Genomic DNA, 14,675 nt, shown 5'->3' on the forward strand with positions numbered 1-14,675 from the left:
CACCAGGCGAAACGGGGGGACTGGGAAGTAGGCACTGTCAGAGAAAGCCAGAATGGTCTATTGCCTTCTGATTCAAATGGGATCCGCCCCTATCAGTTTGAAGGGAGCAAGAAAGCTGGTTTGTCATGGAGGCCGGCTAGTATTGCTCCTGGATGTAATTGGTAAGGAATTGGGATTGCGGTTGGAGGGCTTTTCCTCCAGGGTTGAATCTGGCCTTGCAAAAGGCTTGTCCCCAGTTGAAGGCAGGCTCTCCCTAAGCTGTCTACGTTCCAAACCTCCTGGTAGGGATGGGCTCAAATTTAAAAGTGTTAGGACTGCAGATAAAACAGGGTGCCATGTCGTGGCTCTTCAGCTTACACATGCGTTTGCAAATGCGTGTCAACTAAACCCCTGTTCTTTATTTATATCATGAGACAGGTCTACTTGGTTGGTGGCAGACCGGACAGTACATTAGACTGGGGGCTGGCTGGCTTCCATGCATCTCTTTCAATCCTTTTCAATTTGTTTTTTCCGATACAGGGATGGAGACGCTGGGCATACCTGCTGGTGTCTCACTTAAAGTCCCACATAGCCCACATTGTCTATGTGTCCAGTTGAAGGCAGGCTCTCCCTAAGCTGTCTACATTCCAAATCTCCTGGTAGGGATGGGCTACGCTGGTCTGGCCGAAGGCCAGGACCGAAAGAAGCCTGTGGTGTACGTGCCCCTGGGGTGCCATCATTCTCACTGGTGAGGGGCAGCTCACCTTGAGTTTTTGGCACCTTGGTCACTGCACCACACACACTATTTTCACACCTGCCTCTTGGGACGAGCCTTTTGGCTAGGACCAGAGGAATTTTTTATTCCTGGCCGAGAGGCCTGTCAAGGTTTCGCACCTCTCCACTTCCACTTCCCCACGCTTGTGTGTTTTTTTTATTTGTAGTTTGTCACTTTCCTATTCACTTTTTTCCTGATGAGTAGGGTGTGGGTCCTCGGGCCTACCTTGAAAGTCTTAGGAGGGGGTGGATATGGCCTTCTGGCTTAGTTCACCCTCTCTCATGGGGTCTCCCTTCGGGGGAGCCCCACCTAGTACTTGGGGTGGGCTGTTTCGGCAGTCCTCCCAGAGAACGGGGTTTGCCTGGTTTCGGCTGGGCAAGCCAAAGTGAAGTACCTCAGTATTTCTGAGGTCAGGGTCCACCCTCTTCGGAGGAGGATCATTCCGCACACCCTGTGCACTTTTTGTGTGTCTCACGTTTGCGTGTGTGCACATTTTATGCACCGGGTGATAGTTAGAGTGTGTTCAAAAAGTAGTTTCTCGGCTAGTCCTCGCTGAGCAGGTGGATGACAGGTCTTGTCCGATCCGCTTTGCAGTGCATATATGGACACAGTCCCGCTATCCTCTACGGGGCAGACGGATGGTATTTTTCCGAAATACTACCTGTACCTCGAGCCACACCAGAGAGGCAGCGGGAGATTAGGGAAGTTAACAAGTGGCTGAGGAGCTGGTGTAGTAAGGAGGGTTTCGGGTTCCTGGAGAACTGGGCCGACTTCTCAGTCGGCCACCGGCTCTTTGGTAGGGACGGATTGCACCTAAATGGGGAGGGTGCAGCCGTACTGGGTGAGAGGATGGCCAAAAAGTTAGAGGGGCTTTTAAACTAGGTGATGGGGGGAGGGTACAGATGTAGAATTAGCCAGTGGAAAGCAAGTTTCAGAGGGCAGAAATGGGGGCATTAGCGGTAGGGTGTTCGGAGCTCCTATACCCAAGGTGGGTATGGGGAAAAAATCAAGAGAGCAGCCTAAAAACATCAAATGAGGATATATGTAACCAATCAAAATTAAGAGGTTTGTATACCAATGCCAGAAGCCTGGCCAACAAGATGGGAGAGCTGGAGCTGCTGATGTTTGAGGAGGACTTAGATTTTGTGGGGATAACTGAGACTTGGTTCGACAGCTCTCATGACTGGATGGCGACCATTCAGGGGTATTCCCTTTATCTCAGAGATAGAGAAGGTAAAAAAGGGGAAGGGGTATGTCTGTATATTAAGAACAGTGTACAGGTAAATATGAGGGATGATATTAATAATGGAGCTAAGGACGAGGCAGAATCCCTATGGGTAGAGCTTCAAAGGGAAGGCACTGTGGGGAAGGTAATATTGGGCATATGCTATAGGCCCCCCAACCTGAGGGAGGAGGGGGAGGCGGACCTCATTTTACAGATAGGATTGCCAGCAAGGATGGGAAATGTCATTATAATGGGGGACTTTAATTATCCAGATATAGACTGGGCAGAAGGAACCGCACACTCAGCCAAGGCTAGGCAGTTCCTAAATATTTTGCAGGACAATTTCATGGGTCAGATGGTGAATGCACCGACAAGAAACAAGGCGGTACTTGACCTACTGATTACCAACAATACAGACCTGATCACGGATATAGAAATACGGGACAACTTAGGAAACAGTGACCATAGGTCAATAAGTTTCAGTATTAATTACAGTTATAGGAAGCAGAGGGGTAATATAAGGACGCTGAATTTCAAAAGAGCCAATTTCCCAAAACTGCGCTCGCTGCTAGAAAATATCAAATGGGATAGAACCCTGGGAACAAAGAACACGGAGGAAAAATGGGAGTGCTTCAAGAGCATACTTAACAAGGGGATTGGCCAGTGCATTATAAAGGGGAATACATTTAAAAGAGCAAAACTAAACCCTGGGTGGCTAAACTCCAACATAAAAATGCATATTAATACTAAAGAAAAGGCCTTCAAAAAATACAAGACTGAGGGATCATTGGCAGCATTTAAGCATTACAAAGAGTGTAATAAGAAATGTAAAGATGAAATCAGGGCGGCTAAAATAGAACACGAGAGACATATAGCAGAGGAGAGTAAAAAGAACCCCAAGAAGTTCTTTAAGTATATAAACAGTAAGAAAGCGAGGCCAGAACACATTGGCCCCATAAAAGATGACAAAGGAAATATGGCCACTGAGGACAGGGAAAAGGCGGAAGTGTTAAATAATTTCTTCTCTTCAGTCTTCACAAAAGAATTGGGGGGCTACACGAACCCAGCTTGTAAGGCCGAACTAAACAACACACCTCAGGAAATACCACCATGGCTAACAGAGGATAGACTTAGAACTAAACTAGAGAAACTTAACATAAATAAATCACCGGGACCGGATGGCTTGCACCCGAGGGTTCTTAAAGAGCTCAGCCAGGTGATTGCCAGACCATTATTCTTGATCTTTAAGGATAGTTTACAGACAGGTATGGTGCCAGCCGATTGGAAAAAGCCAACGTGGTACCAATATTTAAAAAGGGGCCGGGGTGTATCCCGGGTAACTATAGGCCGGTCAGCCTAACATCTGTAGTCTGCAAGATTTTGGAGGGGATGTTAAGGGACCACATACAAGACTTTAGTAATGAAAACAGTATTATTAGTAGTAATCAGCATGGATTCATGAAAAATCGTTCTTGCCAAACCAATCTATTAACCTTCTATGATGAAGTGAGCAGCCACCTAGATAAAGGGAAGCCTGTGGATGTGGTGTATCTGGATAAAGGAAGACCTGTGGATGTGGTGTATCTGGACTTTGCAAAGGCCTTTGACACCGTTCCCCACAAACGCTTACTGTACAAACTAAGGAAGGTAGGTATGGACCATAAGGTGAGTACCTGGATAGAGAACTGGCTCCAGGGGAGAGTCCAGAGGGTGATGATTAATGGGGAGTACTTGGATTGGGCGGGTGTGGAAAGTGGGGTCCCCCAGGGTTCTGTCCTGGGACCAATCCTGTTTAATTTATTCATAAATGATCTAGAGGAGGGGATATCTAGTACAATCTCAGTATTTGCGGATGATACTAAACTCAGCATGCCAATATCTTCTATGCAGGATGTGGAAACCTTACAAGCGGACCTGAACAAAATAATGGGGGATGGCCAACTACATGGCAGATGAGGTTTAATGTTGAAAAATGTAAAGTAATGCACTTGGGGGCCAGAAACCAGAAAGCAAGCTACTCACTAGGGGGGGAACCTCTGGGTGAGTCTAGGATGGAAAAGGACTTGGGGGTACTGGTAGACAACAGGCTTGGTAGTGGCATGCAATGCCAAGCGACTGCAAGTAAAGCCAACAGAATACTGGGATGTATAAAAAAGGGGATTCACTCCAGAAATAAAGAGATTATTCTCCCACTCTACAAGACTCTGGTCCGGCCACATCTGGAGTATTCCGTCCAGTTCTGGGCACCGGACCTCAGGAAGGATGTGCTGGAACTGGAGAGAGTCCAGAGAAGGGCAACAAAAATAATTAGGGGAATGGAGGACATCAGCTATGAGGAAAGACTACAAGCACTGAACCTATTCTCTCTGGAGAAGAGACGATTGAGGGGGGATATGATATCAATGTACAAATACTGTACTGGTGACCCTAGCATAAGGAACAAACTATTCAGAGTAAGGGAATACAATAAGACACGTGGCCACTCACTAAAACTAGAGGAAAGGCGGTTTAACCTTAAAATACGCAGGGGGTTCTTCACTGTAAGAGCGGTAAGGATGTGGAATTCTCTTCCACAAGCAGTCGTATCAGCAGGGAGCATTGATAGTTTCAAAAAACTATTAGATGGGCACCTTAGAGACCACAACATACAGGGGTATACAATGTACAACATACAGGGGGTATACAATGTACAACATACAGGGGGTATACAATGTACAACATACAGGGGGTATACAATGTACAACATACAGGGGTATACAATGTACAACATACAGGGCTATACAATGTACGATTAAAAGCAAACACACATCATAGGTTGAACTGGATGGACTGATGTCTTTTCTAAACCTCACTAACTATGTAACTATGTAATCCAATGCCATCCGATTGGATCCGTTGGACGGATGGAAAGTAGGACCACCATTCGTCTGTTTTTGGTGGACAGGATCAGATGGCGGCGGTTGTCAGTAGATATCCAACACTCCATAGAAGAGACTGAAGTGTCCAATCAGGCACACCTGAAAAACTGAAAAAAAAAAAAAAAATCTGTTTCCATCTTTGTGGGGTTGTAAATGGAACTGAGGCTGTTCTGACCACCTGTCCTTCACTCCCTGTCCACTCACTGGTAAGGAAAGGGCGCCAGAACACGCACTCAACATCTTCAACCTCTTCTCCGAGCAGTGAGAACAGGCAGGGGAAACCCTCAGCACCACCAGTGACTGCTTGTTACAGCCCCGGCCACCACAAGAGGGAGCCGGTTCCCCAATGTAAGTGTCTCCCTAGAGCAGGCTGCAAAGTAGCGGCCTCAATTACCAGCCTGGGCAGCATCCTAGTTTACGCACCCCGCGGGAGGGGGCCGCACGGCAGACATCCCAACCTACAAAAACTCATTTCAGGGAGGTGGCACTCCGTGCCCCCCTTCCCCCACCAATTTAACACAATTAGAGGATGATGAAATGAAATGCAATGAGTATGCAGTGGTTTACTTCTTCTGAGAGATGTTAAAGGAACACTCTAACCACCATGACCACTTCAGTGATTTAAAGTGGTCATTGTGGTAGGAGTCAGAAACACTGCACATGCTGGGATACTTACAATTATGTGCTGGGGGCTAGTTGCACCCCTAGCACATGTGACTTACTGCTGGCTGGTACTGCTGGCAGGAAATGCTGGCGGAGAGTGTGAGGTGCCGCGCTGCAGTAAGCATGCAGAGCGGATGCATCCTGTATCTCTCGGTCTACTCACAGGTGGAGTACATTTGATATTACTCGGCCTGTGAGTGTCAGTACGGAGCCAGAACTACACAGGAAGCATCAGCTCCATTCTGACAGCAGCCGGGATATCGTGAGGCATTTGCGGGTGTCAGGGAGCTGCAGCTCGCTGCAGTCAGGGAGACTTGGGATGTCTGGGACAAGACACCTGCTGCAGTGTAGCCCAGGCGCCAGGCCGCTAATTTTAGTCGCCAATGCGACCTGGCATCTGGGGTTTGTCGAGCCCTGTTCTAAACAAACGGCCAGTTTACTGTCCCCCAGACTTGGGGGGAGGGGGGGGCGGCGAACCAGGGCCAGTGGGAGTAGAAGTTGTCATGGCAGTAGGAGTAAACAATGCCCTATCTTTGATGTCGGTGGGAGGAATAGTGCCCCACTGTTGGTGTCAGTGGGAGGAATAGTGCCCCATCGTTGGTGTCAATGGAAGGAATTGTGTCCCATTGTTGATGTCAGTGGCAGGAATAGTGCCCCATCATTGGTGTCAGTGGGAGGAATAGTTTCCCATTGTTGGTGTCAGTGGGAGGAATAGTGTCCCATTGTTGGTGTCAGTTGGTGGAATTGTGCCCGCTTGTTGGTGTCAATAGAAGGAATTGTGTCCCATTGTTGGCGTCAATGGAAGGAATTGTGTCCCATTGTTGGTGTCAGTGGGAGGAATAGTGTCCCATTGTTGGCGTCAGTGGGAGGAATAGTGCCCCATCATTGGTGTCAGTGGGAGGAATAGTGTCCCATTGTTGGTGTCAGTGGGAGGAATAGTGCCCCACTGTTGGTGTCAATGGAAGGAATTGTGCCCGTTTGATAGTATCAGTGAGAGGAATTATGCTCCATTGTTGGTCTCAGTAGATTGAATAGTGCCCCCCAAAGGCCGGATAAAGGCAAGCAAAGGATCACATCGGGCCCCTGGGTCGTAGTTTGGAGACCGCTGATAAAGTCCCAGGAATGTGTGATCTACTGCAGAGGAATGAACTCCACCTTCGAAATTACCGGCATTTTGTGGGTCTGGTGATATGGTTTGGCGGTATAGACTCTGGAGGGAGGTCATCATACCCAGTGCAGACCCCCTCCAGCCACCAAAGTGGGAGGGGGGAGACCAGGTCTCCTCCTACCTGTATAGAGAAGGGGTCCTGCAGGCCAACATAAGGCGTAAGTGAGAAGGGACCACCAGGCAAGCAAGCTCACTTCCAGGACCACGTATGGGAAATGGTCTCCCCCCCCCCCAGAGTAGGTTCCAGGCAACACATCTCCTCCTGACAGAGGAAACACAGACACTGAAGTGTCCTGGATGATCTTCTTTTAAGCTGGCAATGTGTTTCCTGACCACGGGGATGAGCTCTGTTTCTCATAAGCTGTCCTGGAAGACAATTGGAGAAAATAAATGCCGCCATTTAAAGTCCCATGAACGGGTGATTTGGTGAGACATACTGTAGAACTACAAACTCCGCCATATGAAGATTACAAACATAGAAGACACAGATATAGAGTTGTCCGTAGTGCATGTTTATTGTTCTTTCCATGCAGAGATTGTGAGAAAAATTCAGACATTTGTTTCAGATTTTATTGCACTAAACCCATTTCCAGCGTTCTTAGGAAGCCCCGCACGCTCATTTCCAGGATATAGCCCCCCCCCCTAATAAAATCTCTTGCACTAGAAAATTACATTTGTCACAGCAGACGTGAACAGCTAAACCGATATTGCACACAAATTAATGACATCACTGAAAGCATGATGAGTACCAACAATTCATCTCAGATTTTCCTATAATCTTCGGAGTACCTTTAAACCCTCAGCAAGTGCAAAAAAATTACTGCAAGATTTGGGGTTTTCAAGCTATACACCCCACCCCCTTATTATGTTCCCAGCAAGCCAATAGGCTGAGCCTGATACCTCATGGATGATGGCCATTGAGAGTCCTGCTTTTCCCTTCTTGGAAGCTGCTAACCAATTCCTGGCTCTTGGGTTATCACACAGCAGCAACTTACCACCAGGCGTAGGTTACAGCTTCAGGACATCTTATGCTGCATAGGAAGCGATCTAGGGGGGCAGATCGGTCAGGAACCACAAGGTGTATGTAATAACAAATGGCTTCCCTGTGAGAAATGAATCGAATCATTTCTTGCAGTTTCATTTATCTAACTACAAATATGTGACAGTGTGGTAGTTATGGCACCTTTCATGGTTTGAGTGGCATAAATTGCAATTCTATTAATGCGCAGATTAGCAGATGGTCACTCTGCAGTGTAACCCAATGACAGCACACTTTATTGCTGCCCCCCTGGGCTGAGATCATGCTTCTGCCATTCTTCTGAGAACCCTTTTTAAATAAAATTATCATCTATCCTTTGTAGACCAAAGGAAACTGTCAGGAGATCTTTACAATGGTTGGCACTTAAAGGCTAACCATATAAACATTACTATACAGGAACATAGCTGCAAGGTTAGTGTTTTCCTAATGTGTAAACTATGGGATGCACTGTGTTTAATGGGGACACAGTGAATACAACAAAAATCAAACATTAAATGACTGGCCTGAAATCTGTACCCATTTCAGTACCTTCCAATCAATAAAACTAAAATCAAACAGAAATTACTGACCAGGCCTGAAATCTGCACCCATTGCAGCACCTTCCAATCTATACAACTGACCAGGCCTGGGATATCCGCCCAATGTAGCACCTTCCAATCAATGTAATGGACATCAGACCATAATGACTGACCAAGTCTAAGATATGCACCTAAAAATAATAATAAATAATTGCACATCTTTTTGCAGGTAAAAAAAAAATTAGCATTTATTACTTTTTTTTACTTGAATCCTAGAAAGCATTGCACCTGTGATCAGCAGATTGCCATGTAGGACTCCTGTAAACTTCTCAGTGTATCTGTCTGCTCATACCTCATACGGGCAGACAGATAAACACTGACATGAAGAGACAATAAACTACCAGAGCACCTAACAGCACCATGGTAGTTCATTGAAACTACTGTCATGGAGGGAGGGGGATAGAGGGGCAGAGGCTGCAGCAGCTGCTTGAACATGTTACATGTTCCGCCCTAAATATAGGTGGAACATGTAAAATGTTACAAAAAGTGAACTTCTCTTTTAACATCAAACAGAAATGACTGACCAGGCCTGAGATCTGCCCCCATTGTAGTACCTTCTAATCACTACAACACCAAAACAGAAATTACTGACCAGGCCTGAGAACTGCACCCTTGCATCACCTTTCAATAACAACACCAAACAGAAATGATCGGCAAGGCCATAGAGCTGCACCCACTGCCGTACCTTCCAATCAAACCACTTAAAAGGCGATTAACATAGTTGTATGAAAACACCATCTAAGTCACTTGTGACATGAAATACTGCCCAGTCACTATGCAACAAAAATTAACTTAAAAGCTTAATTCAAAAAAATTAAATCTTAATCTGTACTTAAAAATTATCCATAGCTAAAAAAACAAGACAAACAGCTTTACAGATGAGTCTGAACATATAGGTGAAGCCTAATCTAAGACCTCTAGTGTCATACACATCATAAAATCATTGCCAACTGGTTGGCTGCACAGGCCCCAGACAACGAGGATATGCCCTCATTTCTATCGTTCTATGCAGAATTATCTCTAAGGATGACAGAGACAGACATCCTTCCGATTGGAGTGTCATAAGACAACTTTACACACACATTTTTGGCTCTCTAAAGGAGAGGAGGATTTTGGACGGAAGCATACAGGAAGTCTAGTTTTTCGGAGCTTTCTGAAATATTTTTTGTGCTTCAAAAAGCTATTTTGAAAAATCAGTCCCTTGAATGCCTCGTGTATGGAGGGGAAACAAAGAGGGAAGTCAACAGCACTCCGAAAATGAGTTTGGAGGATTTATTCAGCGCACATTATGTCAGACAGCCAACATTTTGGGGGCCTGGCAGAGCTATCTTCCTTTGGGTGACAACTCAATACAAGGTATATACAGCCAATGGTAACCAATAGCAACCAGAGTCTCCTTACCCTCCAATGACATCATAATGTGGCCAAAAATGAATGGAAAAAACCTAATAGCTCTTATTATACATATAATGCCAACTACCCACGTAAACACATGGTTCCAACTTTACTATGCCCCCTTCTGGATTCCCTCAGATGTTCTGAGTTGGGAAGAGTATACCAGCAACTGACTCACTGTTAGGCAACAAAAGCCTCAGACGAGTCGGTTGCTAGTATACCTTACATACATATGTATATTACATGCAATCATGTTTTCTGCTTGTTTGTTGATGTGGGTGGGATTATGATATCATTAGGACGTCATGACATTGATTGCTATGGGTCACCACTGACTATGTTTTTTCTAGAAAGGGGACCCCATGAGGCCCTGAAATGTTGGAATATATGACTTCATGTGTTCTGAATTTAATCTTGCACACCAAATTTTGCAGGGCCACTGAGTCCCCTCCCTTTGCTGCTGGTTTTGTACCGTGCCATCCTTCACTACGGGCACCCTTCTGAATCGCATGTGGTCCAGCACTGTTAGAACTGTGCAGCACCCCAGAAGATTTTTGATATATGGAGGGAGAAGATCGTCAGGTGAAAGAAAGCTGGACTCCGGGCTCCCCCATCCCCCCAAACTAACTGCTTACCTAAGGCCAGGGTCACGTGATGCTCCAGTCCTGAGTCTCCTCTCTGCTTACAGCAGGTGGTCCATGTCACTGCCCGCATATTGCGGACATTTCCTAATCAGTTGCCTCCTGCTGCAAGGTTCTCTTAGGATCCAGAAGGGGAATCTGCAGCTAATGTGAGAACACGGGGAACCATCGAGGACCACTTGGTGCAGGCACATCAGCAGCGCTTGATTAGAGGTCCCCTAGAAAAGCACCAGCAAGGGACATGGACGATGGACTGAGACGAGTAAATCATGGTTCACAAGGTTAAAATAAAACATGCAGGATGGATTAGAGGGGAGATTTCTATAGCTGTATGAAAGCATAAAAATACTACAGACGTCGTACAACAAAAATCGAATGCACTCCCATAGGAGGCTCAACAAACACACAGAACACCCAACTGCTGCCAGTGAAGGGTATTTGTGACCCAGGGCTACTGCATATCGTGCCAGAGGATTACGAGGGATGGGCCATGGATAATTATTAGTAATTAGCGCTCTCCTTACTGGCTAAACTCCTCCATGCTATACACATGATCTGAATGCCCATGGGTTCCCAGCTGCACAAACTAAGCTACATGACTGGCAGAGAGGAATGGCCGCTCAGCCAATCTTGTATTTTCCAGTCTAGGGTGGAGACTGGACCGGATTCCAGAGCTAGCAACTACAAGTGCCTAGCTCTGCCCTCTCATTGGCTCAGCAGATAAAGTGCACATCAAGTCCTGAGAGACGTCCTCACTGCAGAGAGCAGGAATCCTTCTCCTCCTCCTCCTCCCCCCCTTCATGGTCATCCTCTTCCTCGTTCTGTTCTGGATGCGTCTCTTCATCCTGCAGCTTGTCCCTCAACTCCATCAGAAGGTCCCGATTCTCACCGGCCGGCAGGTTACTCAGGTAATATTGAGGGGCAAATTCCATCAACCTGCAGGGGGCAAAGAGATGGGATCAGTGAACTGCGGGGTGGTCAGTGGCAGGACAAGGCCTCGCCTCAGGGGGTGGGGCTATGATTTCCATTACCACCCAGGGGGTGGGGCTATGATTTCCATTACTACCCAGGGGCTGGGACTATGATTTCCATTACCACCCAGGGGGTGGGGCTATGATTTCCATTACCACCCAGGGGGTGGGGCTATGATTTCCATTACCCTCCCAGGGGATGTGGGGCTATGATATCCATTACCACCCAGGGGGTGGGGCTATGATTTCCAATACCACCCCGGGGCTGGGGCTATGATTTCCAATACCACCCAGGGGGTGGGGCTATGATTTCCAATACCACCCAGGGGCTAGGGCTATGATTTCCATTACCCCCCCGGGGCTGGGGCTATGATTTCCATTACCAGCCAGGGGGTGGGGCTATGATTTCCAATACCACCCAGGGGGTGGGGCTATGATTTCCAATACCACCCAGGGGCTAGGGCTATGATTTCCAATACCCCCCCGGCCCCCGGGGCTGGGGCTATGATTTCCATTACCAGCCAGGGGGTGGGGCTATGATTTCCATTACCACCCAGGGGGTGGGGCTATGATTTCCATTACCACCCAGGGGTGGGGCTATGATTTCCATTACCACCCAGGGGGTGGGGCTATGATTTCCATTACTACCCAGGGGGTGGGGCTATGATTTCCATTACCACCCAGGAGCTGGGATTATGATTTCCATTACCATCCAGGGGGTGGGGCTATGATTGCCATTACCATCCAGGGGGTGGGGCTATGATTTCCATTACCACCCAGGGGGTGGGGCTATGATTTCCATTACCACCCAGGGGGTGGGGCTATGATTTCCATTACCATCCAGGGGGTGGGGCTATGATTTCCATTACCACCCAGGGGATGGGACTATGATTTCCAATACCACCCAGGGGGTGGGGCTATGATTTCCATTACCACCCAGGGGCTGTGACTATGATTTCCATTACCAGCCAGGGGGTGGGGCTATGATTTCCATTACCACCCAGGAGCTGGGATTATGATTTCCATTACCCCCCAGGGGAGGTGGGGCTATGATTTCCATTACCCCCCAGGGGCTGGGGCTATGATTTCCATTACCCCCCAGGGGAGGTGGGGCTATGATTTCCAATACCACCCAGGGGCTGGGGCTATGATTTCCAATACCACCCAGGGTCTGGGGCTATGATTTCCATTACCCCCCAGGGGAGGTGGGGCTATGATTTCCAATACCACCCAGGGGCTGGGGCTATGATTTCCAATACCACCCAGGGGCTGGGGCTATGATTTCCAATACCACCCAGGGGCTGGGACTATGATTTCCATTACCACCCAGGGGGTGGGGCTATGATTTCCATTACCCTCCCAGGGGATGTGGGGCTATGATATCCATTACCACCCAGGGGCTGGGACTATGATTTCCATTACCACCCAGGGGGTGGGGCTATGATTTCCATTACCCCCCAGGGGAGGTGGGGCTATGATTTCCAATACCACCCAGGGGCTGGGGCTATGATTTCCAATACCACCCAGGGTCTGGGGCTATGATTTCCATTACCCCCCAGGGGAGGTGGGGCTATGATTTCCAATACCACCCAGGGGCTGGGGCTATGATTTCCAATACCACCCAGGGGCTGGGGCTATGATTACCATTACCACCCAGGAGCTGGGATTATGATTTCCATTACCCCCCAGGGGAGGTGGGGCTATGATTTCCATTACCCCCCAGGGGAGGTGGGGCTATGATTTCCAATACCACCCAGGGGCTGGGGCTATGATTTCCATTACCCCCCAGGGGAGGTGGGGCTATGATTTCCATTACCCCCCAGGGGCTGGGGCTATGATTTCCATTACCCCCCAGGGGAGGTGGGGCTATGATTTCCAATACCACCCAGGGGCTGGGGCTATGATTTCCATTACCCCCCAGGGGAGGTGGGGCTATGATTTCCAATACCACCCAGGGGGTGGGGCTATGATTTCCAATACCACCCAGGGGCTGGGGCTATGATTTCCATTACCCCCCAGGGGATGGGACTATGATTTCCATTACCAGCCAGGGGGTGGGGCTATGATTTCCATTACCACCCAGGGGGTGGGGCTATGATTTCCATTACCACCCAGGGGGTGGGGCTATGATTTCCATTACTACCCAGGGGCTGGGACTATGATTTCCATTACCACCCAGGGGGTGGGGCTATGATTTCCATTACCCTCCCAGGGGATGTGGGGCTATGATATCCATTACCACCCAGGGGGTGGGGCTATGATTTCCAATACCACCCCGGGGCTGGGGCTATGATTTCCAATACCACCCAGGGGGTGGGGCTATGATTTCCAATACCACCCAGGGGCTAGGGCTATGATTTCCAATACCCCCCCGGGGCTGGGGCTATGATTTCCATTACCAGCCAGGGGGTGGGGCTATGATTTCCAATACCACCCAGGGGGTGGGGCTATGATTTCCAATACCACCCAGGGGCTAGGGCTATGATTTCCAATACCCCCCCGGCCCCCGGGGCTGGGGCTATGATTTCCATTACCAGCCAGGGGGTGGGGCTATGATTTCCATTACCACCCAGGGGGTGGGGCTATGATTTCCATTACCACCCAGGGGTGGGGCTATGATTTCCATTACCACCCAGGGGGTGGGGCTATGATTTCCATTACTACCCAGGGGGTGGGGCTATGATTTCCATTACCACCCAGGAGCTGGGATTATGATTTCCATTACCATCCAGGGGGTGGGGCTATGATTCCCATTACCAGCCAGGGGGTGGGGCTATGATTTCCATTACCACCCAGGAGCTGGGATTATGATTTCCATTACCATCCAGGGGGTGGGGCTATGATTGCCATTACCATCCAGGGGGTGGGGCTATGATTTCCATTACCACCCAGGGGGTGGGGCTATGATTTCCATTACCACCCAGGGGGTGGGGCTATGATTTCCATTACCATCCAGGGGGTGGGGCTATGATTTCCATTACCACCCAGGGGATGGGACTATGATTTCCAATACCACCCAGGGGGTGGGGCTATGATTTCCATTACCACCCAGGGGCTGTGACTATGATTTCCATTACCAGCCAGGGGGTGGGGCTATGATTTCCATTACCACCCAGGAGCTGGGATTATGATTTCCATTACCCCCCAGGGGAGGTGGGGCTATGATTTCCATTACCCCCCAGGGGAGGTGGGGCTATGATTTCCAATACCACCCAGGGGCTGGGGCTATGATTTCCAATACCACCCAGGGTCTGGGGCTATGATTTCCATTACCCCCCAGGGGAGGTGGGGCTATGATTTCCAATACCACCCAGGGGCTGGGG

At 48.6% G+C, this 14,675-nt stretch overlaps 1 protein-coding gene across 3 annotated transcripts in view; it reads right to left on the reverse strand.

The window, feature by feature from the left end:
* Positions 1-10,695: 10,695 nt before the first annotated feature.
* Positions 10,696-14,675, reverse strand: part of DQX1 (DEAQ-box RNA dependent ATPase 1) — a gene marked incomplete at its 5' end in the record, with an annotated part of 39,635 nt that continues 35,655 nt past the window's right edge. For all 3 annotated transcript variants that reach the window (XM_082253394.1, XM_082253395.1, XM_082253393.1), the window contains one exon: positions 10,696-11,317. In XM_082253394.1, coding sequence (XP_082109520.1) covers positions 11,134-11,317 — 184 coding nt within the window. In that variant the 3' untranslated portion in view covers positions 10,696-11,133. The remainder of the gene's footprint in view (positions 11,318-14,675) is intronic.

Source organism: Pelophylax lessonae, assembly GCF_965119305.1.
Source record: "Pelophylax lessonae genome assembly, chromosome: 1".
Taxonomy (NCBI): domain Eukaryota; kingdom Metazoa; phylum Chordata; class Amphibia; order Anura; family Ranidae; genus Pelophylax; species Pelophylax lessonae.